At 48.0% G+C, this 22,672-nt stretch overlaps 1 protein-coding gene across 3 annotated transcripts in view; it reads left to right on the top strand.

The window, feature by feature from the left end:
* Nucleotides 1-963: 963 nt before the first annotated feature.
* The window catches only part of fndc1 (fibronectin type III domain containing 1), a 215,133-nt gene continuing 193,424 nt past the window's right edge, over nt 964-22,672 (top strand). For all 3 annotated transcript variants that reach the window (XM_033025078.1, XM_033025077.1, XM_033025076.1), the window contains exon 1: nt 964-1,108. In XM_033025078.1, the coding sequence (XP_032880969.1) occupies nt 1,045-1,108 (64 nt within the window). In that variant the 5' untranslated portion in view covers nt 964-1,044. The remainder of the gene's footprint in view (nt 1,109-22,672) is intronic.

The following is a 22,672-nucleotide window of genomic DNA, read 5'->3' as shown; positions in this document are numbered from 1 at the left end:
TCACTCTCCACTTATCGGTGTCCAATTTTCCCGAAGCTAGTCGAAGGAGGTCTTCTACATAGTTGAAGGAGGTCTTCAACATGACGCTATTTCAAACTCTCCTAAACTCTTCTAAACTCGCCATTAGGTTGCCCAAGTGGGACAGCCCCTTAACTAGTTTCTTTGCCTTGCTGTCATTAAGGAAGAGGTTATTGTCCTGACACCGCCACTAAATTCTCGATCTCCTTCCTGTACTGTCTAGTCTTTGCTTGTGATCCGAGCCGCCACAGTGGTGGCATCTGCCAACCATCATTAAAAAAAGATTAAATGGACTTCTTCTGACTTGGAAACAAGATTGCTACTGACAAGCTAGACCTTGCCCCTAAACTTTAGATGTAGGATGTGAGTACTGTTGCAAGCACAGCAAAGATTTGTGATGTTTTGGGTCGAGACCCTTCTTCATACACATGCTGTGGGGAGAAGGCAGGAGAATGGGGTTAGAAGGGAGAGATAGATGAATGAATTAATGAATGAATAAGTTTATTGGCCAAGCATTCACATACAAGGAATTTGCCTTGGTGCTCTGCCCGCATGTGACAACATGACATACAGTGACAGTTAGGAACGTTAAGCATTAAAATCAGATTAGCCATGATTGAATGGTGGAGTAGACTTGATGGCTACATTCTGATCATATTACATGATTTAGGTAAAGCAGTGTGTATGATATTTGTCTATTTCACTTTCCCACACCAGTGACCTGTGTTGTAATGTATTGGGGCTCCCAATGTACAGGACTATTGCCTGGTGCATCTTAATTTCAGCCACAGGGTGGTCAAAGTGGTCGGGGAGGGAGGGGGGCTTGCGCTGCCACCGCTCGTCGGAGGGGGGAGACAGTGGAGCCAGGAGGGAGAGAGGGAGAGGTTACTGGTGCAGGCAGGCGGAGAGTTAGCTGGCGAGTGTGTGTGTGTGTGTGTGTGTGGGCGGGCGGGGGAGACGCTGAAGGCTGAGGGGAGAGTTCCCGTTCCAGCTCGGAGTTGCAGCGCGGAGCACCCAGACCCAAAGATGCCCTCAGCGGCAACCTACCTCGCCCTCTCCACCATCATCTTCTGTGTGGGACCGCAACAAGGTCAGCACTGCATGCATGCATGCAATTAAAGCAAAACCAGTTTTACAAACTATGTGTGAGCAGCTTTAAGAAAAAAACTCGTCAATTAGCAAAAAGTGGACAATGCAAAAATTAGTTTTCTCTTTGAATGCTTAAACTTTAGTAATTTGAATTGTTATTATCGATTATTATTTTAAGCTATTTAAACATAATGTGTTTTTCTGTGAAAGACTTTGCCTGTCGTGCTTTAGGGAGCGAGCTGGGTCTGGTTACAATCGCTCATCACTATACCGCATGCAATATATTTGTATTTAAGGAGTTTGCTGACTGAGCTGTCTTTCCCAATTAGTTGCTGCCTGCTATTTTCGTATATAGTTCTTGCATTCGGCCTTATTCCTGCCAATCGCATCTGTGATGTTGATTTGGAGATTGCTTTTTTTTTGTTTTTACATTTTGGGAATCAAACTGGGGAAAGTTGTCAAAACACTTTTTTTAGGGGTAAAAAGGTTCACTTTCAGACTTCGCGTTGTCTGAACCAAACTTGGAAGAAATAACCCTGAGAATATATTTCACATGTTTTCACGATGTTGAATGTAACGTGAGCCCTTTGCGGTAAATATTGGTTGGTCGTTGAGTTTTAGCCAAAAGTGGATGAGACTGGGAGTTGCCGATATGCGTTGGTCAGACTTATACAATGTAGATGGCGGTGGTTTGTCTTTGTATAGTGAGTACTGACATTTGTTGGATCCAGTTCAATTTCATTAAAACAAATGTCTGATCTGATGGCTGGAGATTGCTTGGTGTCCAGTTCTATTTATACATTATTGTTCGGTGCTACAGTGTTTTAAAACTTCAGCTGTTTTTAATAAGGGGAATTTAAAAAAAAATACTGCCCAAAGGATAATTAGAAAAACATACAATACAATTCATTGAAACTGCTACTTATTGATTTGTTTGCCAAATAGGAGTTCACAATACAGTTTAATATACTGTATACACAAATCTAACACCTGTTGAATTTAAGGCGATTGACTTGAAGTCACCAGATGCAAGAATAACGTTTATTTCCAACTCAATATCAAATAAGATTAAGAGAGCCGCCAGCACTTTGACATGCAAAATCTCCACAGAATGAAATATCACTTCAAAATTAGAAGTGACGATGTATACACTTGCAGCATTGTTGCTTTATCTGAAGAACCCGTTTTGTAATGACTGAACAGAGGCTTTGTATTCCATACACATCCAACATATAGATTTAGTGATCTTAGAATCAACCCTCCTTAGAATTTTTCTGTTTCTTATGGATGAAGAGATCCTGCGTCTTCAGAATTACTCCCAGAAACTCCTGCTATTGCCGCCCAATTATCATTCCTGCCAGGGTACCTTCCCAATCAACTTTAGCCAACTCCTCCCTCATACCCCTGTAGTTACCTTTACTCAGCAGTAATACCGACACATCTGATTTCATCTTCTCCCTCTCAAACTATATAAGAGTCAGGAAGTCATGATGCAGCTTGATTTAACTTTGGTCAGGGTGCATTTGGAGTGTTGTGTGCCGATCTACAGTGCCCTCTATAATGTTTGGGACAAAGACCCATCATTTATTTATTTGCCTCTGTACTCCACAATTTGAGATTTGTAATAGAAAAAAATCACATGTGGTTAAAGTGCACATTGTTAGATTTTAACAAAAGGCCATTTTTATACATTTTGGTTTCACCATGTAGAAATTACAACAGTGTTTATACATAGTCCCCCCATTTCAGGGCACCATCATGTTTGGGACACAGCAATGTCATGTAAATGAAAGTTTAGTATTTTGTTGCATATCCTTTGCATGCAATGACTGCTTGAAGTCTGCGATTCATGGACATCACCAGTTGCTGGGTGTCTTCTCTGGTGATGCTCTGCCAGGCCTGTATTGCAGCCATCTTTAGCTTGAGCTTGTTTTGGGGGCTAGTCCCCTTCAGTTTTCTCTTCAGCATATAAAAGGCATGGTCAATTGGGTTCAGATCGGGTGATTGACTTGGCCACTCAAGAATTTACTTTTTTAGCTTTGAAAAACTCCTTTGTTGCTTTAGCAGTATGTTTGGGATCATTGTCTTGCTGTAGAATGAACTGCCGGACAATGAGTTTTGAGGCATTTGCTTGAACTTGAACAGATAGGATGTGTCTATACACTTCAGAATTCATTTTGCTACTACCATCAGTAGTTGTATCATCAATGAAGATAAATGAGCCAGTACCTTCAGCAGCCATACATGCCCAGGCCATAACACCCCAGGGCTGCCAACATTGGGTGAGAGTTGGGAGTGAGAAATTGCGAGACACCAAGCCCGGGGGGGGGGGGGGGGGGGGGGTGGGGGGGGGGGGGGGGGGGGGGGATGAAGAGGAGGGTGTTCCCCTCCCATTGGTACGGAACGTTTGCATTATTCAGCTTGAAATTGTGCAATATGGTGCATACTGTAGCGAGTCTTTTAACTTACACTTGAATGCAATATATATGCTTTAAATTGGATTGGAGCGTTTTGAAAGGGGGGAGGCTGTGCGATCACTGATCACTGGCCTTGGGGGTACCCGGTGAGGGAGTGGAGCAACCGAGTGGGGAGAGGGTGTGGAAGAAGGGTGTCTCCCCTCCCAGGGTAGGAACTGCAGTTACAGTAAGTGAAAATCTAGCAGGCAAGCAGGATGCTTTTACCAACCACCCCCATTTGAAGTCCACTATCTTCCACTGTTTCTACCCATTGCTTGGTACTTACTTCCAACAGCCACTGGTTGTCCTCCAGGATGCACCGAGCCGCAGCCTGATCCATGCCGGTCACCTGGGCGAATTCGGCACAGAGACTCTCTCTCTCTCCCCCCTCTCTTCCGCTCTCTCTCCTCTCAACCCCCTCTCTCTCCCCCCTCCCCCTCTCTCTCTCTCTCTCTCTCTCCCTCTGTCTCTCCTCCCCCCTCTCTCTCCCCTGTCTCCCTCCTCTCACTCTCTCCCCTTCCCTCTCTCTTCTCTCTCCCCCTCTCTCTCTCTCCCCCCTCTCTCTCTCCTCTCTTCCCCTCTCTCTTCCCCTCTCTCTTCCCCTCTCTCTTCCCCTCTCTCTGCCCCTCTCTCTTCCCCTCTCTCTTCCGCTCTCTCTTCCCCTCTCTCTTCCTCTCTCTCTCCCCCTCTCTCTCCCCCTCTCTCCCCCCCTCTCTCTTCCTCTCTCTCTCTCCCTCGCTGCCCATTATCTCCCCTCTCTCTCTCTCTTTCTCCCTCCCTCTCTATCTCCCCCTCTCTTTCCCTCTCCCTCTCCACACACTCTCCACACACTCTCCACACACTCTCCCCTCTCTCTTCCCTCTCCCTCCTCTCTCCCTCCTCTCTCCCTCCTCTCTCCCTCCTCTCTCCCTCCTCTCCCTCTCTCTCTCTCTCCCTCCCTCTCCCTCTCTCCCTCCCTCTCTCTCTCCCTCCCTGCCCCACTCTCTCCCTCCCCCTCTCTCTCCCTCCCCCTCTCTCTCCCTCCTCTCTCCCTCCTCTCTCCCCCCTCTCTCCCCCCTCTCTCCCTCAGCTCGCCCCTCCTCTCTCCCTCCTCTCTCCCTCCTTCTCCTCCTCTCTCCCTCTCTCCCTCCTCTCCCTCCTCTCTCCCTCCTCTCTCCCTCCTCTCTCCCTCCTCTCTCCCTCCTCTCTCCCTCCACTCTCCCTCCTCTCTCCCTCCTCTCTCCCTCCTCTCTCTCCCTCTCCTCTTCTCTCTCCCTCCTCCCTCCTCCTCCCTCTCCCCCCCATTTCTCCCTCTCACCTCACTCTCCCCTGGCTCTCTCTCCCCTCTCTCTTTCTCTGTCTATATCTCCTCTTTCTCTTTGCCCCCCCATCTCTCTCTCTCTTTCCCCCGTTTCTCTCTTCCCCCCTCTCTTCCTCTTCCCCCTCTCTCTTTTATCACCCCTCTCTCTTTTCCCTCTCTCCCATTCTCTCCTACCCTCTCCTCCCTCTCCACCCCCTCTCACTCTTCCCTCTTTCTTCCCTCTCACCCCTCTCTCTCTTCCCCCCTCTCCCATCTCACTCTCCCACCTCTCTCTCCCCTACCTCTCTACCCCCCCCCTCTTCTCTCTCTCCATTCACTCCCCATCTGTCTCTCCCCTCTTTCTCCTCTCACCCTCCTCTCTCTCTCCCCACTGTCTCCCTGTCTCCTTCCCCTCTCTCTCTCTCTCTCTCTCAATCCACCTCCCTTTGAGAGTCTGTCCCTCCGGCACAGAGACTCTCGCGGCTGCGGCAACGGCGCAACGCTTCCGACGTCCCCGACGGCCCGGGACATGCACTGTCCGGAGTGCTCCATGGCCAGAGCTGCAGCGAGCAACTCGACAGCCCCGCAAACACTCGCAGCCAGGCAAACACTCGCCAGTCCCGGCTCCCCGCATCTGTTCCCGCCGCTGGTTCTGCTTCCATCCCTCCCTCAGCCCCGGCTCTCCAACACCCGCGGACCACGCAGTTTATCCGAGTTTTGACATTTCCGTTGATCACAGAATTTCTCACCACAGAGCGTGAGAAATTTCTGATCAGCGTGAGGGCGTGAGAGTTTGCTTGAGGGCGTGAGTCTCACGCTCAAAGCGTGAGAGTTGGCAGCCCTGACACCCCCACCACCGTGTTTCACAGATGAGGTGGTATGCTTTGGATCTTGGGCAGTTCCTTCTCCCCTCCATACTTGGCTCTTGCCATCACTCTATTATAAGTTAATCTTCGTCTCATCTGTCCACAAGACCTTCTTTTACCAGAACTGTGGTTGCTCTTTTAAGTACTTCTTGGCAAACTGTAACCCGGCCATCATATTTTTGCAGCTAACCAGTGGTTTGCATCTTGCAGTGTAGCCTCTGTATTTCTGCTCATGAAGTCTTCTGCAGTCAGTGGTCATTGACAAATCCACACCTGACTCCTGAAGAGTGTTTCTGATCTGGAACGCATGAAGTTGGGGGGGTGGAAGGTGGAAGGTGGGGGGGGGGGGGGACTTCAAATAAATTATGTGAGAAGGTGGACAGTAAAGACCATTTTCCTGGCATGGAATATTAAAGGCTAGTGGGCATAGCTTTAAGGTGAAAGGGTAGATGTGTGGGGCAAGTGTTTTTACACAGAGCATGCTGTTTGCTGGAACATGCAGCTGGGGGTAATATGATCATGACATTTAAGAGACTTAGATGTGCACATGGATATGCAGAGAATAGAGGGATATAGATCATGTGCAGGCAGATGACAGTTTGTCTTGGCATATGTTTGGCACAGACATTGTGGGCCGAAGGGCCTGTTCCTGTGCTGTACTTTTCTTTGTTCTATCTTCTATTTTTTTTTTTTTTGGGAACTAAGCATTTATTACTAATCATAAATGATCTTCGAGGAGGTGGTGGCGAATTGTTTCCTCGAACTGCGTGCAGTCCATCTGGTGGAGATGCAACACTGTTGGATAAGGAATTCCCAGCACAAGTGTAGGCCTAATGACATTGAAGAAACAACGATGTACTTGCAATTCCACCAGGTGGCGCTGTACATTGGCTGCCTCGCCAACAGTCTGCTCTTTAGTCAGTAGTTAAATGTTGTTTTAGTGTATCTTCAGTTTTTCATTATGTGGGGGGTGGGGGAAACTTTCTTTGCTCTTTCCTCGACGGATATGCGACCTTTTATTTATAGTATCTCTGTCTGAACTGTGGCCTAACATCGAGGAGCTGGCGGCCTCTTGCTGGGGATTAACCGTGGGAGCTCCAACCGCAGGGAGCCTGCGGATTTAGCATCTCGGAGCTGGCGGTCCACGGTTAGGGACCGGCTTCGAGAGCTCTAGGCCGCAGGAACTTCAACCGCCCCGATCACGGGAGCTTCGAACGCCCCGATCACGGGAGCTTCAATCATCTACTGTGGATGGTTCCACTCCCCCGACCACGGGAGAAGAAGGAGGAAAGAAGATAAGACTTTATTGCCTTCCATCACAGTGAGGAATGTGGAGGAGTCGCTGTGGTGGATGTTTATGTTACATTTTTATGTGGTTGCGTGTTTTGCTGCTTTTTTGGTATGACTATGGCAAATCAAATTCCTCGTATGATTCACACACTTGTTTTGTTTTCATACTTGGCTAATAAAATCAATTACAATTACAATTCAGGATGGTCAGTGATTTAGCTCGGAACCTGGAGCTGAGAGCGATCCTATGTGCCGGCTCCCCATGTCATTGTTGCTGGAACTTAAGTGTTTGTGACCCTTGGAGGGTGTGGGAGGTGCCGTGAATTAACCTGGGTGAGTGATTGTGGTGTCTTTCTTACCTGGTGCATGCTATATCAATGATGGACTGAATGAAGGCAGCTGGAACTGCAGAAGCTAGTTTACAGAAGTGCTGGAGTAACTCAGCGGGTGAGGCAGTATCTGTGGAGAACATGGATAGGTGACGTTTCACAGAGTGCTGGAATAGCTCAGCGGGTCAGGCAGCATCTGTGGAAAACATGGATAGGTGACGTTTCACAGAGTGCTGGAGTAACTCAGCGGGTCAGGCAGCATCTGTGGAGAACATGGATAGGTGACGTTTCACAGTGCTGGAGTAACTCAGCGGGTCAGGCAGCATCTGTGGAGAACATGGATAGGTGACGTTTCAAGATGGGAACACTACTCAGACTGATTGTAATAGGGGGGTGAAAGCTGGAAGAGACAAGGCCATGCAAGTGATAACTTTCTCTCCTTAAGCTTACGGTGGCACAGCAGTAGAGTTGCTGCCTTACAGCGCCAGGGATCCGGGTTCGATCCTGACTACGGGTGCTGTCTGTACGGAGTTTGCATGTTTTCCCTGTGACTGAATGGGTTTCCCCCGAGTGCTCCGTTTCTCCCACACTCCAAAGAGTATGGGTTTGCAGGTTAATGGCTAATGTAAAACGTTATAAATGGTTCCTAGTGTGTAGGATGGTGCCGGTGTATGGGGTGATCTTGGTGTATGGGGTGATCGCTGGTTGGCTTGGACTCTGTGGGCCCAAGTGCCTATTTCTACACTATCTCTAAAGTCCAAAGTAAAGAATCAAAAGAGAAGTTGTTGAGGGTGACGACAAGTTCCATCCTGTGGTGTAAAATGTTAGTAGAAGGGAACTGATCGGGGGTTTGTCTGCTCAAGGAATTACTGGAGGGCCTCGAGACCTCCCTGGTGTGGAATGGGTGTGTAGCAGGACTGGACTACAATGGTAAAGATGAGGCAATGGAGGCCAAGGAATTGAAGCGGACTGAATGAGCATTTGCGGTTGATGAGGTGCCATTCAAGGTAACCTCTTTGTCGAGTTTAGTTTAGAGATACAGCCTGGAAACAGGGCCTTTGGCCCATCGAGTCCGCGCCGACCAGCGATCCCCGCACATTAACACTATCCTACACACACTCGGGACAATTTACAAGCCAATTAACCTATAAACCTGTACGTCTTTGGAGAGTGGGGTGAAACCGAAGATCCCGGAGAAAACCCACGCGGGTCACGGGAAAACCTTACAAATTCCTTAAGGGGCTGTCCCACTGTATGAGCTAATTCAAGAGCTCTCCTGAGTTAAAAAAAAAGATCAAACTCGTGGTAAGTACGTAGAATGTACGTAGCGGGTACGTCGGAGCTCGGGACGTCTCTTAGTGGCTCGTAACGCTAATGGCAGGCACTCGGGAAACGTGGTAGACTCGTGAAGATTTTTCAACATGTTGAAAAATGTCCACGAGAGCCCCGAGTACCTAGGGCTATTACCGTAATTCTCCGAGTTCGAATCAGGGGAAACTGGGGAGAACTCTTGAATTAGCTCGTACAGTGGGACAGCCCCTTACAGACAGAACCCATGGTCAGGATGGAACTCGGGGCTCTGGCTTTGTAAAGCAGCAACTCTACCGCTATGCCACTGTGTCGCCCTTTGGACTTGGGCTGAGAAGAAGTTTGAAACAGGTTCTGGTGACACTCAAGGTATCTGCAGTGAACAGATTATTGGTGAGTGCCACTTGACAACACTGATAATGCCGCCCACATCAAATGAGTGAGACTAGACTGATGGGGCAGTCATGAGCTGGATCGGATTTACCTTGTTTGCAGGTGTCAAGGGTGAACTGAGCAGAGGGTAGATTTAGGCAGTGGTTCAGCGGTGAAACTAATAGGTAGAATAATGACATGGATACTTGGCCTGGAGGTTATCTTTGAGGTAAAATTGACTCCAAAACTGAGCAGTCTGGTTTAGTTTTTGTATTTTGCTCCAGGGAGCGACGGGCTTTATGATTGGAAATGAAGATGATGACTTTGTTCCTACCTGTAGTCAATGGATGGAACTTCCTGCTAGGCCATTATTTTATGTCAAAGAAGTTCAATAGTGCATTATAAAGGGCCTGTCCCACGAGCATGCGACTGCATGTGGCAAGCGCGACCAAACAGGAAGCGGGGGCCGCGCGGAGGTCGATTGATTGATTATACCTTTAATAATCCTTTACAGGAAATTACAGTGCCACGACAGCTTCAAGACAGACATAACACCACACATTTCCTCAAATAGCTTCCATACTTAACAAGTTAAAATACAAGTTAAAATACAATGAATGAAAAAAAGTGCAGTTATTTATGCGCATTATATAACCTTATAGCAGCTGGTATACAAGACTTCCTATGTCTCTCAGTTTTGCACATTGGTGCAATCAGTCTCTGACTGAAGATGCTGCTCTTGATCACCTTCAGGGCATGGAGTGGGTGAGTGGGGTTGGTCATTATTGAACCCAGTTTGTTCAGAGTTCTGGCCTCTGCCACCTGCTGGACCGTTCGTTGCTCAGCCCCGACCACTGAGCTGGCCTTCCTGATCAGCTTGTCCAGTCTGTTTTTGTCCGCTATACGGGCGCCATCTCCCCAACAGGCCACAGCAAAAAACAGAGCACTGGCCACCACTGAATGGTAGACACTGCACAGTAGGGGTTGGCAGATGTTAAATGACCTCAGCCTCCTTAAAAAATACAGTCGACTTTGTCCCTTCCTGTACACCGCCTCCATATGACCCTTCCAGTCCAGCTCACTGTCAAGCTGCACCCCAAGGTACCTGTGGTTAGCGACCACCTCCACCTCAGTGCCCTTAATGGTGATTGGTGTTGGTTGAGTCCTCCTCCTCCCCCTCCTGAAGTCCACAACTATCTCCTTGGTTTTTGTGGTGTTAAGATGGAGGTTATTGTGTGCACTCCACTCCACAAAGTTACTTATTATGTCTCTATACTCCTCCTCATTGCCCCCTTTGATGAGGCCGACAACAGCTGTGTCATCCGAAAATTTCTGCAAAAAGCAGCTGTTGGTGTTATATTGGAGATCCGCGGTGTAGATGGTAAACAGGAATGGAGCCAGCACAGTTCCTTGTGGAGCCCCTGTGCTGCTCAAGATGGTGCTTGAGACATTGTTCTGTAGGCGCATTGTTCTGTGACGTGAAGTTCGAGCGAAGTCCGCGCGTGACGTACGGCGTCAAGACGCTGCGTCGAGGTGGCTGCGGGCCGGAAGGCCGTTGCCGCGTGGAATTTTTGAACAGTGTCAGTTTTTCGGAGCCCCGTGCGATGTCGGGACCAGCTCCGCACAACTCCATACGGCTCCGGCGATCGAAGTGGGACCGGCCTCACGAGGCTGTATGGCCCAAGCGACCACGTTAGGTCGTGCTTGCCGCATGGAGTCGCATGCTGGTGGGACCGGCCCTTTAGTCACATATGCAACTGCACAGTGAAATTCTTTTTGCATCTATTACACATGCGGGCGTCGCCATATTTTGCCCCCATTACTCAGTCCAAAGTCGGGCCTTCAAGGCGCTGGAGGCACGACCCCGGTTCACCTTTCTACCCGCCCACAAAGTGTCCATCAAATTTGTTGCTAACTTTTCAGATGATGGTTTAGAGTTGGCACGGCTCAATTGGTTTATGATTGCATATTTTTCATTGCTTCTCTGAGAGGCTATGGTATGTGAACACTTAGCCTTGCCATATTATAGTGGAATGCTTCTAAAGGACAAGGTTTTTTTTGACAATTCAAAGAAACTCCCCTTTCATAGCATCTCTGTAGATATGCAAGTTCAAGTTTAAATGATCGGCATTTAAAAAAATATTGGCCAAGACATCGTTACTTCTCTGAATAATGCTGTGGGATCTTACTTTTCCACGAATCATTAAACAAATCCATGATTACACCCCTTTTCCAGGGCAGAGCTCCCTCTAAAATAAACTGTGACCTTACATTATGTGCTCGAGCTGCATTAATATCTTCATCTAATATATGGAAAAAGAGTTTCTGCATTATATCTGATGCATCCCTTATCTAGAGATCATATGTTAAATTGATGTTTGGAACAGGGAGGTGGAATAGGGTGATTTTTTTTTTAAGGGTGGCATGGTTGCGCAGTGGTAGAGTTGCTGCCTTACAGCATTGGTGACCGGGTTCGATCCCGACTACGGGTGCTGTCTGTACGGAGTTTGTTCGTTCTCCCCGTGACCTGCGTGGGTTTTCTCCAAGATCTTCGGTTTCCTCCCACACTCCAAAGACGTACAGGTTTGTAAGTTAATTTGCTTGGTATAAATGTAAATTGCCCTAATGGGTGTACGATGGTGTTAATGTGCGGGGATCGCTGGTCGGTGCGGGCCCGGTGGGCTGAAGGGCCTGTTTCCACGCTGTATCTGAATTGATTGAATTGAATTGAATGCCTTTATTGTCATTCAGACCTTACGGTCTGAACGAAATTTCGTGCCTGCAGTTATTCATACAATCATACAATAGTAACAACAATAAACAGAAATTAACACCACCACAGTGAGTCCTCCAAGCACCTCACTGTGGTGGAGGCAAAAATCTTAGGGCTGCAAACTAAATCTAACCGTGCTCCCATATAAAGCAGTTTTCGAACCATTCAAGCCATGGAAATATTGATGATATATTCCTATTGAGTTTTCTTAATTGCCCTTGATGAAAATTCCACCCTTGTAGGAATAATTATCTCCAGGATCTACCACCCAGGTGGTCTTTTTCAGGATTTAATTCATGCTTTCCGTACCGGTGTAGATTCTTTCTCTTTATCAAACCTGTTGAATCCTTTTAATATTTTAAGCATATCAGAGGGATTGCTGATGTGTGTCATATGTGTATAAAGGGAATTGTCTAGATATGCTTGGAAGACAAACATGCTGGAGAAACTCAGCGGGTGAGGCAGCATCTATGGAACGAAGGAATAGGTGACGTTTTGGGTCGAGACCCTTCTTCAGACTGGATATGTTTATTATCTTTCACATTTATTACAGTCATATTACGGGGGAAATATATTCACAAGTGTAGGTAACTTGCCATCCTATTGGCAAACATCTATAAATGAAGATGTAATGATGATCAGGGGGCTTGCACTGCTGTTTAAAAGGGAACAGAATAATATTACTCATTAAAAATTGTTAGGACACAGTGCAGATCTTGCTTGTTCTTTAAATCAGTGCCACGGGATCTTTTACATCCTTCATGTCGCGGGGTGATGCCTGTATGGTCGTGAGTAGTCGCCCAAAGAGTCGTACCTTTTTCTGGTCACCGCTGGATTTTCAACGTTGAAAATATTCGGAGACCTGCTGCGACTATGACGGGTGCCGGCAAGTTGCCGAAAAATATCGCCTAAGTGGGATAGGCCCTTTAACATCTTGCCCATACTAGGCACATTCAACAGTGCACCATTTCTCCAGCTCTGGACTGAAATGATGGCCCATGTTTCTGTGCTTCATTGCGTGGAGTGAGACCAGACGTTGCAATTTTTTGACTCGAACGCAAGAGCTGGCAATTAAGCCAAACCTCATGCCTTCATCTCAGTCCATAAACAACATTTGGAGTGCAGCCTTTTGCCAAAGCATCATCAGCACTTGGTCCTTCTTGGATTTGTTCAAACTGAATCATTGGAGGAACTGGCAATGGTGCATCCTAAAGTCATGCAGGAAATCACAGAGAAAGTCACAGCTAGAAATACAGGCTGGATATTCAAAATAGAAACAGAAAACACTGGAAATCAGACAGCACTTCCATAAATCAGACAGCATTTGTGGCAATGATACAATGATGATACGTTATTTGTTGTCATTTGAGGTTCAAACAAAATGTTGTTTCTGCAGTCATACGAACAAGTAGAAGAACCAAGACACAACACAATTTACACAAACATCCATCACAGAGAATCTCCTCCTCACTGTGATGGAAGGCAAAGTCTTATCTCTCCCCTGCACTCCCCATTCTCCTGCCGATGTCAAAGTCAAAGCCCCCGGCAGGCGATGGTAAATAAGTTCCGCGGCCATTAAAGCCGTGCCGGGCGATGTAAGGCCCTGCTCCTGGTCTTGATGTTGGAGCCCCCGGCAGGCGCTAGCAATTCCCGCGACCATTTAAAGCCGCGGCGGGCCATGATGTTAAGCCCCGCTCCAGGTCATCCTCAACCCCGCAACTCGGGCGGGAGAAGTCGCCGTTGCGGAAGCCTCGAAAAGCAGTCTCCCACTAGGTACCTGCGAGCTCCTGGTGTTACCGTCCACCGGGCCGGCGGCTGGAGCCTCCGAATCTCCGTGGTCGGGCCACAGCAGCGAGCCACCACAGCTCCTCCCGCTCCGGACTCGGCCAGCTCCGCGATGGTAAGTAGTCCACAGGTTCCGCGACTGGAGCTCCCAGGTCGTTCCGGTTGGAGGCCGCTCCACGGTGCTAGGCCCCAACGACAACGGAGACCCGACGGAGAAAAGGTTGGGTCTCCCGCGCAGGGAAGAGATTTAAAAAGTTTCACCCGCCCTCCCCACACACATACCCAGTTAAAAAAAACACTATAAACTACACTCAAACTACACTCAAACAAGACCAAAAAAAGACAGATGGACTGCAGAGGCCGCTGCGACGTGAGTCGCGCCGCCCACCCCCCCCCGGGAAAGAGAAATGAAGTAGACATTTCAGGTCAGAAAAAAGGAACTGCAGACGCTGATTCATATAATAAAATGACACAGTGCTGGAGTAACTTAGAGGGTCAGGCAGCATCTCAGGAGAATGCAGACTGGTGACATTTGTCTACTTGGTGACACACGAGGTCAAGTTTCTTCTTCAAACTGATTGTGATGTTTCGGGCTGGGACCCTTCTCCAAACTTCTTCCATACCTCAACAAGTTCCGAGCACGCAAGAAACATAGAAACATAGACAATAGGTGCAGGAGTAGGCCATTCAGCCCTTCGAGCCAGCACCGCCATTCAATATGATCATGGCTGATCATCCATGATGTTGAGCTTTTCTCCTGACACATCGGTCTCTGGGCTTTATTCAGTCCTCACCTCCTACTCCCTAACCCTAACCCTAACCCTACTCCCATTTTCTATCTTCCTCCTCCTCCTGGAGTACCCCTCCCAGCCTTCTACCATCTTTGGATATTCCTATTTCCAACACTGATTAGATTAGATCCTTTATTTGGTCGTTGCCGGCAGCCATACATATAATAATAAACAACAAAACACACAATAAACACAAATTAACATCCACCACAGTGAGTTCACCAGGCACCTCCTCACTGTGATGGAGGCAAAATCTTAAAGTTACTGTCTCTTCCCTCCTCATTCTCCCTCTGCGCTGAGGCATTACCCCACCGGGCGATGGTAGTCAGTCCCGCGGCTCAACCCAGCTCCGCGAACGGGCTGGTTCAAGCTCCGCGGCCCGGGGTGGTCGAAGCTACAGTCCAGCGGACGCAGCTGTTGCCGTGGGAGCTCTGGAAAACAGGCACCAGCCTGTGACCTGTGAGCTCCCGACGATGTCGTCCACTGGCCCGCGGCCGAGCCCCGGATTCAGGTCGCTGCCGCCGGAACGCCACCTCAGTCACCGGAGCGCCGTCTCAGCCCCAAGCCGGGCCGCCCTCACCGGAGCACCGTCTCAGCCCCGAGTCGTGCCGCTGCCACCGGAGCGCCGTCTCAGCCCCGCGCCGGGCCTCTGCTGCCGGAACTCCGCTGCAGCCCGATGACGGCAAGCCTCGCGTTGGTGAGTCCTGGCTGGCTCTGTGTCCGGAGCCTCGAGGCAGGTCGCAGTTGGAGGCCGCCAGCTCCACCATTAGGCCTCAGCGCAGACGGGAGGCAGAGAAGGGGGATACGACAGAAAGAGTCGCATTCCCCAGAAGGGAGAGACAGAAACCATGTTTCAGCCCCCCCCCCCCTCCCCCCACACATAACACAACCTAATAACTAAAATTCGACTAAAACAAGACAAAAAAAAAAACAGCAAAAAAAGTAAAGACAGACGGACTGCAGGCGAGCTGCAGCCGTTCAACAGTGACGCCATTTCCGGACAGTGATGAGTGATGGTGAAGACCTTATTTCCGAAGATCTCTCCTGGTCCCAGCACACTGATGCAATTATAAAGGAGGCACATCAGCGCCTCTACTTCTAGAGAAGATTAATTGGAGTCGGGATGTCAAGGAGGACTCTCTCGAACTTCTACAGGTGCACAGTAGGGAGCATGCTGACCGGTTGCATCGTGGCTTGGTTCGGCAACTTGAACGTCCAGGAGCGGAAAAGAATGCAAAAAGTTGTGACCACTGCCCAGTCCATCATCGGCTCTGACCTCCCCACCGTCGAGGGGATCTATCGCAGCTGTCTCAAAAAGGCTGCCAACTTCATCAGAGACCCACACCATCCTGGCCACACACTCATCTCTCCGTTGCCATTGGGAAGAAAGTACAGGAGTCTGAAATCTGGAACCTCCAGGTTCAGGGACAGCTGCTTCCCCACAGCCATCAGGCTATTAAACTTGCCATCAAAGAAACTCTGAACAATAACAGCCTATTGCATTTTATTTGTTTATTTATTGTGTGTATATATGGTCTATGGTATATAGACACACTGAACATTTATCTCCTGTTCTGTATTATGTTTACATATTCTGTTGTGCTGCAGCAAGCAAGAATTTCATTGTCCTATCTGGGACACGACAATAAAACTCTCTTGACTCTTGAAAATCAACTGTCTTGACTTTTCCACTACCTTCCCCCTCCAATCTTACCCCCCCCCCCCTGAACACACAGCCCTCCTCTCACTTACCAACAATCCCAACAGTTTAATCCCTCTTCCCATCAGAACTGCCCCCTCCATCAACTCTTTTAAGTCTTGATTTAAAACTTATTTCTACTCACAAGTGTTTCTTGAGGTCCTCTGATGGAGTGCTGTATTTATTTATGTATGTATTGTTAGATCTATGTACCACTGTATGTAGCACATTAGTACCTGCACTAATGTAAAGCACTTTGGTCAACGAGAGCTGTTTTTAAATGTGCAATAGAAATAAAATACTTATTGATTTGGTCTCCTTTTATCGATTTCTTACAAGCATATGGTGCAACACAACCAGAGAAATAAAATGTTTTAGAATCAGGTGGCTAGTGGCCTGGAACATAAAATAGGTATAAAGCTTTCAATCTCCTTTTTCCTTTTCTTCTTTTCTTTTTCTTTTCTCTTTTTCTCCTTCTACTTCTTCTTCTTTCTTTCTATCTCACGCACCACGTGTCAATCTCTTCTTTTCTACTCTTTTCTTCCTTATTCCTGTTTTGCTATTAAATTAAAAAAATAAAGAAATTGGATATGAAATGTAATATGTCAACAAGTATTAGGTACTATCACAGTATTGTACTTCTAACAAAAAAATAAATAAAATAATAAATAAAAATAAAATTGACTTGGACTTGACTTGATCAATCTGTCCGAACAAGGGTCCAGAGATGCTGCCAGACCTGCTGAGTTATTCCAGAACTTTGTGACTTTTTAGAAATTTCAGGTTGGAGCCCAAGGAAAATCATAAATTCAGCTTGGCTGATCATTGTTACCTGATCTCGGCCTGTCAAAATTGTATCTACTTCTATCAAATCTCCCCTCAACCTCTGACATCCCAGAGAAAACCAACCACGTCTATCCAACCACCCCTTGCAGCTGAAACCCTCTGGGCAGCATTCTGGTAAATCTCACCTGCACCCCCTCCAAGCCTCCACACCCTTCCTGGGTGACCAGAACTCCAAATGCAGCCGCACCAGAGTCCTACAGAGTGGCATCATGACTTTCTGACTGATCTACTCCAATGCCCCTCAAACATACCATACACCTTGCTCAACACCCTATCTAATTCTGCTGCTAACTTTAGCTATCTACCGGTGTACTCTCCCCTTCGATTCAACTTCCCAAAGAGCAATACCTCAGGTTATTGTTCAACTTGCTCGGGTTAAACTCCATCTGCCAGTTCTCCACCCATCTCTGCACCTGATCTACATCCCGCTGTATCTTCTGATGGACTTCCTCACTGTCTGCACATTTTGGTGTCATCAGCAACACCCTTCGACTTCCCCCCTCGACTCCGTCCAAGAACCCCAACAATCCTTTCAGGTGAGGCAGAGGTTCACTTGCACCTCCTCCAACCTCATCTACTGTATCCGCTGCTCCAGGTGTAGACTCCTCTATATCGGCGAGACCAAACTCAGACTGGGCCACCATTTTGCTGAACAGCTTTGCTCAGTCGGCCTGGGCCTACCTGATCTCTCGGTTGCTAAGCACTTTAACTCCCCCTCCCGTTCCCACACTGACCTTCCTGTCCTGGGCCTCCTCCACTGTCAGAGTGAGGCCCAACGCAAATTGAAGGAACAGCCCCTCATATTTCGCTTGGCCAGCTTACACCCCAGCGGTATGAATATTGATTTCTCTAACTTCAAGTAACGCTTGCATCCCCTCTCTCTCCATTCCTCCCCCACCCTAGTCATCGTATCGATTCACTGTTGTCCTGCTGAGTTTCACTCTTTGAATCACTCGTTTCACCATTCCCACAGCCAACAATAGACCATCAGCTCCAACTTTCCTTGATCTTTGTTGCTTGTTGCATACCTTTCATTCATTCGTCCCGTGTGCCTTTACATATCTCTTGTCTCCCTCTCCCCTGACTCTCAGTCTGAAGAAGGGTATCAACCCGAAACGTCACCCATTCCTTTTCTCCAGAGATGCAGCCTGATCCGCTGAGTTACTGCAGCTTTTTGTACCTATCTTAAATCAAGCTTTGAAATGAATGAACAAGAGCGTTATTCTAAAAACACACAAATCAAACGCGGGTGAAATGCGAGGTGCATGTAGTTGGTTTTGAAGGGAATTCCTGCACTCTCTGCCGACTCCCTTTACCTTTCCAGGTAGTCATCCCGGCACCATGGATCTGGCCACCTTGCTAAACCGCCTGTGATTCTGAGGCCGACCAGCTGCAGCCGGTAGTGACTGTCGTGTGAAAATCGTCTAGCAGTTCGACAGTCGTGCGTCAAGTGCTCTTGAGGGCCCTGCTTCGTTTGGGAGCCATTTGAAATGTCGTTCATACTTGGTCCGATCTCCATGGCAAGGATTTTCCCAGTGAAAAAATGTCAAAATTACGCGCGTTTTAAACCCGTGTGTTCGCGTGGTGCGGCGCTCAAATGACGCGCAAGTGGAGCGCCGAGGGCTTACGGGCGGCGCATGGTTATGGACGTTGACGCACGGTGACGCATAATAAATTAGCGTAGGAAATGTTCGCGAGTACCCATGCATCACCACGTGCTACACGTACGCCGTCAGTACGCCAGCGTATGCCATCAGTACGTCAGCGTGCGCAAGGGATACGTCACGCAGGTGGCGCGCGAGGATTTTGAGCATCCCTAAATCCTGGGGTGCCGCGCGTTACCGTGCGTCACTGCATGTGCCATACGCACGAAACGACGTGCCAACCAATTTTTAGGATGTCACGAAAATGCCGTGCAAATGACGCCCAAGTGGGGCAGGCCCTTTACACTGATCAGTCAGGAGCTGCAGCTGAGCGCACTTCCCATGGCTGTAGTCTTCATGGGTGCAGGAAAATTCCCCAACATCCCACAACCTGCTGGAGGAGCACACCACTGTCCTCACTGTCATTGTGAATGCACTGGACCTCAACTTATCTTACTTCACCCTCTGCTCAGCTTTCTCATCAAAGCTCGCAAACCTAAGCCTCCGCACTTAGTCCCAATCACAGCATTTGACCTCGTGCATAGCCACTCTCAAAACCTACTGCTTCAAAATGGCTGCTCCAGTAGCGCCAGTAGGGGACTAGGGGTCATAGGCCCAGAATTATAGGGCGTTCTTTTAGGAAGGAGATGAGGAGGGATATCTTTAGTCAGAGGGTATTGAATCAGTTAGATAGATTTTTGATGAATATGATGTCAGGGCTTATAAGGAGAAGGCAGGAGAATGGGGTTAGGAGGGAGAGATAGATCAGCCATGATTGAATGGTGGAGTAGAATTGATGGGCCGAATGGCCTAATTCTGCTCCTATCACTTATGACCTTATGTGCCTCTTGTCCTTTCCTAATCCACCACTGACTTTCACTGCTGCAAACTAATGGCCATTTTTTCAAATCTACTTTGAGTTTTGCACCCTGTTGAAACTAACCTGCTCTTATGGGCGTGTCCCAGTTAGGTGATTTTTCAGGCTGTTGCCAGTAACTGTCAAGTTGCTAGCAGTCGCCTGAAAAACCAACAACTGGAACGGCGACTGTCAGAGTGGAACACGCACGCAAACGCACATGCACACGCACACACAGACACACGCACACAGACACAGACACACAGACACACAGATTCCTTCCTCCCTCGCCAGCGGGGAGCGCTGTCTGAGTGAAATTCACACGGTGCAAAGCCAATGTGATACCACGATGAACAGGAAGGTTGGCGCTGTAATTAAGATGGCTAAAGCACAGTGTACGGTAAGTCCTTTAAAAGAGGGGAAGGGGGAGAGAGGGGGGAGAAGGAGTGGAGACAACATTTAATAAGCCAGAGATACACGGCTGTGAAGTTCGACAGACATTAACATTACCGGTCGGTTATCCTTGGTTCTGAAAACTACTGCTTACGTTTTTTTCCCAATGAGCCAATGAAATTCACCGGTCAGCACCGGCTCCAACCTACGAGAACCTTTGACCTCCTGGTGACCCACCTACGGCACGAGAATTCTCGCTACTCTCCATGGCGGCTTCATTCTAGTCGCCGCCAATTTTTCAACATGTTGAAAGATTCACGGTGACCATAATGAGGCCGCGACTAGTTCCCAGTTTGCGGGAACTCCTCACCACCATGAAGGCGACTCCCTGGCAACCACCCGCGAACTTGTGGCGACTGCAGTCGCCTCAGAGGGACAGGCCCATAACTCTTGATTCATTCAATCATCAAACTTTTTTTTCAAGTGGGTAGACACGAATCCTGTTTGTAAATTCTTGCTGGGATCAAAGTATCATAGCAAAACCTCTGCACCTTCTCCAATGTCTCCATGTCATTTTAAACACGTCGGCAACTGGCTCAGTCTGATGCAAGTGTAATAAAATCTAATTGCTTTTTAATGAGGAGTTTTTGTACTCTCACAGCTGCTGCACCAGAGACCCAATTTCCAACCTGACTTTGGAGTGCAGTCCGTGTGGAGTTTGCACGTTGCTCTCAGTGACCACGTTGGTTTCCTCTGGGTGCTCCGGTTTCCACCCACTTTCCAAATACGTGTGGGCTTGTAGGTTAATTGCCCCAGTGTGTAGGGAATGGATATGGAAGTGAGTGGTGAAGGCGGCACAGCACATCACTGGCAATTGTCTCCTGGCCATTCAGGACATTTTCCACAGGCGGTGCCTGCGGAAGGCACACAGCATCATCACGGACCACAGCCACCCAGCACACAGACTGTTCTCCTTGTTACCGTCAGGCAGACGATACAGGAGCCAGGCTGCACGTAACACCAGACTTTAGAACAGGTTTTACCATCATGCCATCAGGGTTCTACATATATGTAGATTATTTTATTTATTATTGTCTTTTACCTGTGTCATTGATTAGATTAGATTAGATTAGATTAGATAGCCTTTATTGTCATTCAGACCGAAGTCTGAACGAAATTGAAGCAGTCATACATACAATACAATACAATAAAAAACAACAATAAACACATATTAACATCCACCACAGTGAGTCCACCCAACATCTCCTCACTGTGATGGAGGCAAAAGTCTTAGGTCTCCAGTCTCTTCCCTCCTCTTCTCCTTCTGCGCTGAGGCGATACCCCCCGGGCGATGTTACAACTGTCCCGCGGCTCAAACACCGCGGCCCGGGGTGGTCGAAGCTGCCGCCCACCAGTCCTGCTGACGCAGCCGCTGGCCCGCGGCCGAACCCCGGACTCAGGCCACCGCCGCCAGAACACCGTCCCAGCCACCGGAGCACCGTTCCAGCCCCGAGCCGGATCGCCCTCACGTGAGTACCGTTACCGTCTCAGCCTCGCGCCAGGCCGCCCCGACATGGGCGCCGCTCCTCCCTCGGGCTGTCATTGTGTCACAATGTCACTTTTATCTTATCTTTTTTTAATATCATTGCTGAGGTGACCCAATGTCTTGTCAAACACATTTCATTGTACCGTTGACCCTGTGTTAACCTACATCTGACAAAAAAAAAACTGAACTGAGATAACATTGAACAAGTGTGAACAGGATATCAGTGATTAGCATGGGCTCAGTTGGCCGAAGGGCCGGTTTCTAAGCTGTGTCCCGAAACTAAACTCGACTCAATTCATAATTCTCTGACACAGCCATTTGAAAAATGTCTCTCGAAGATTATAAAGCTAGAAGATTATCAAAATGATCAAAAAAGCTCATCAGCGCCTCTACTTCCTGAGAAGATTACGGAGAGTTGGATTGTCAAGGAAGACTCTCTCTAACTTCTACAGGTGCACAGTCGAGAGCATGCTGACCGGTTGCATCGTGGCTTGGTTCGGCAATTTGAGCGCCCTGGAGAGGAAAAGACTACAAAAAGTAGTAAACACTGCCCAGTCCATCATCGGCTCTGACCTTCCTTCCATCGAGGGGATTTATCGCAGTCGCTGCCTCAAAAAGGCTGCCAGTATCATCAAGGACCCACACCATCCTGGCCACACACTCATCTCCCTGCTACCTTCAGGTAGAAGGTACAGGAGCCTGAAGACTGCAACAACCAGGTTCAGGAATAGCTACTTCCCCACAGCCATCAGGCTATTAAACCTGGTTCGGACAAAACTCTGATTATTAATAACCACTTTCTGTTATTTGCACTTTACCAGTTTATTTATTCATGTGTGTATATATTTATATCATGGTATATGGACACATTTATCTGTTTTGTAGTAAATGCCTACTATTTTCTGTGTGCTTAAGCAAAGCAAGAATTTCATTGTCCTATACAGGGACACATGACAATAAACTCACTTGAACTTGAACTTGAGTAATCTAAAGGTATGAACAGGCCGCCTGACTTTTGTGTGAACATACTGCAGCAGAAGCAGAATTTGTGCTTGGCTTGAAGCAGCAATCACTTGCTTTCCCTTTCTTGCCTGCTCACTAATTTTCCCGAGGTCTTCCTTTGCCAGTTTCTTAGTGTTTGTGTCTGTTTGGAAGCCAGTCAGACATACGTCAATCTGTATTTTTGTAAGAATAAAACATATATTGCCTCATTAGTGAAAAAGTATGACTTTGTAAGAATTGTCTGTTGCTGTCATTAGCAATCAACTGGAGATTTTAAAAGGCTCATGAAACAACCAGGAAGGTGTGGATTGAGGAGAAAGTATAAGATGCT

This window comes from Amblyraja radiata, chromosome 8 (assembly GCF_010909765.2).
Source record: "Amblyraja radiata isolate CabotCenter1 chromosome 8, sAmbRad1.1.pri, whole genome shotgun sequence".
Classification (NCBI taxonomy): Eukaryota; Metazoa; Chordata; class Chondrichthyes; order Rajiformes; family Rajidae; genus Amblyraja; species Amblyraja radiata.
The sequence above is the reverse complement of the archived record's forward strand: the minus strand, read 5'-3'. Positions and strand labels throughout refer to the sequence as shown.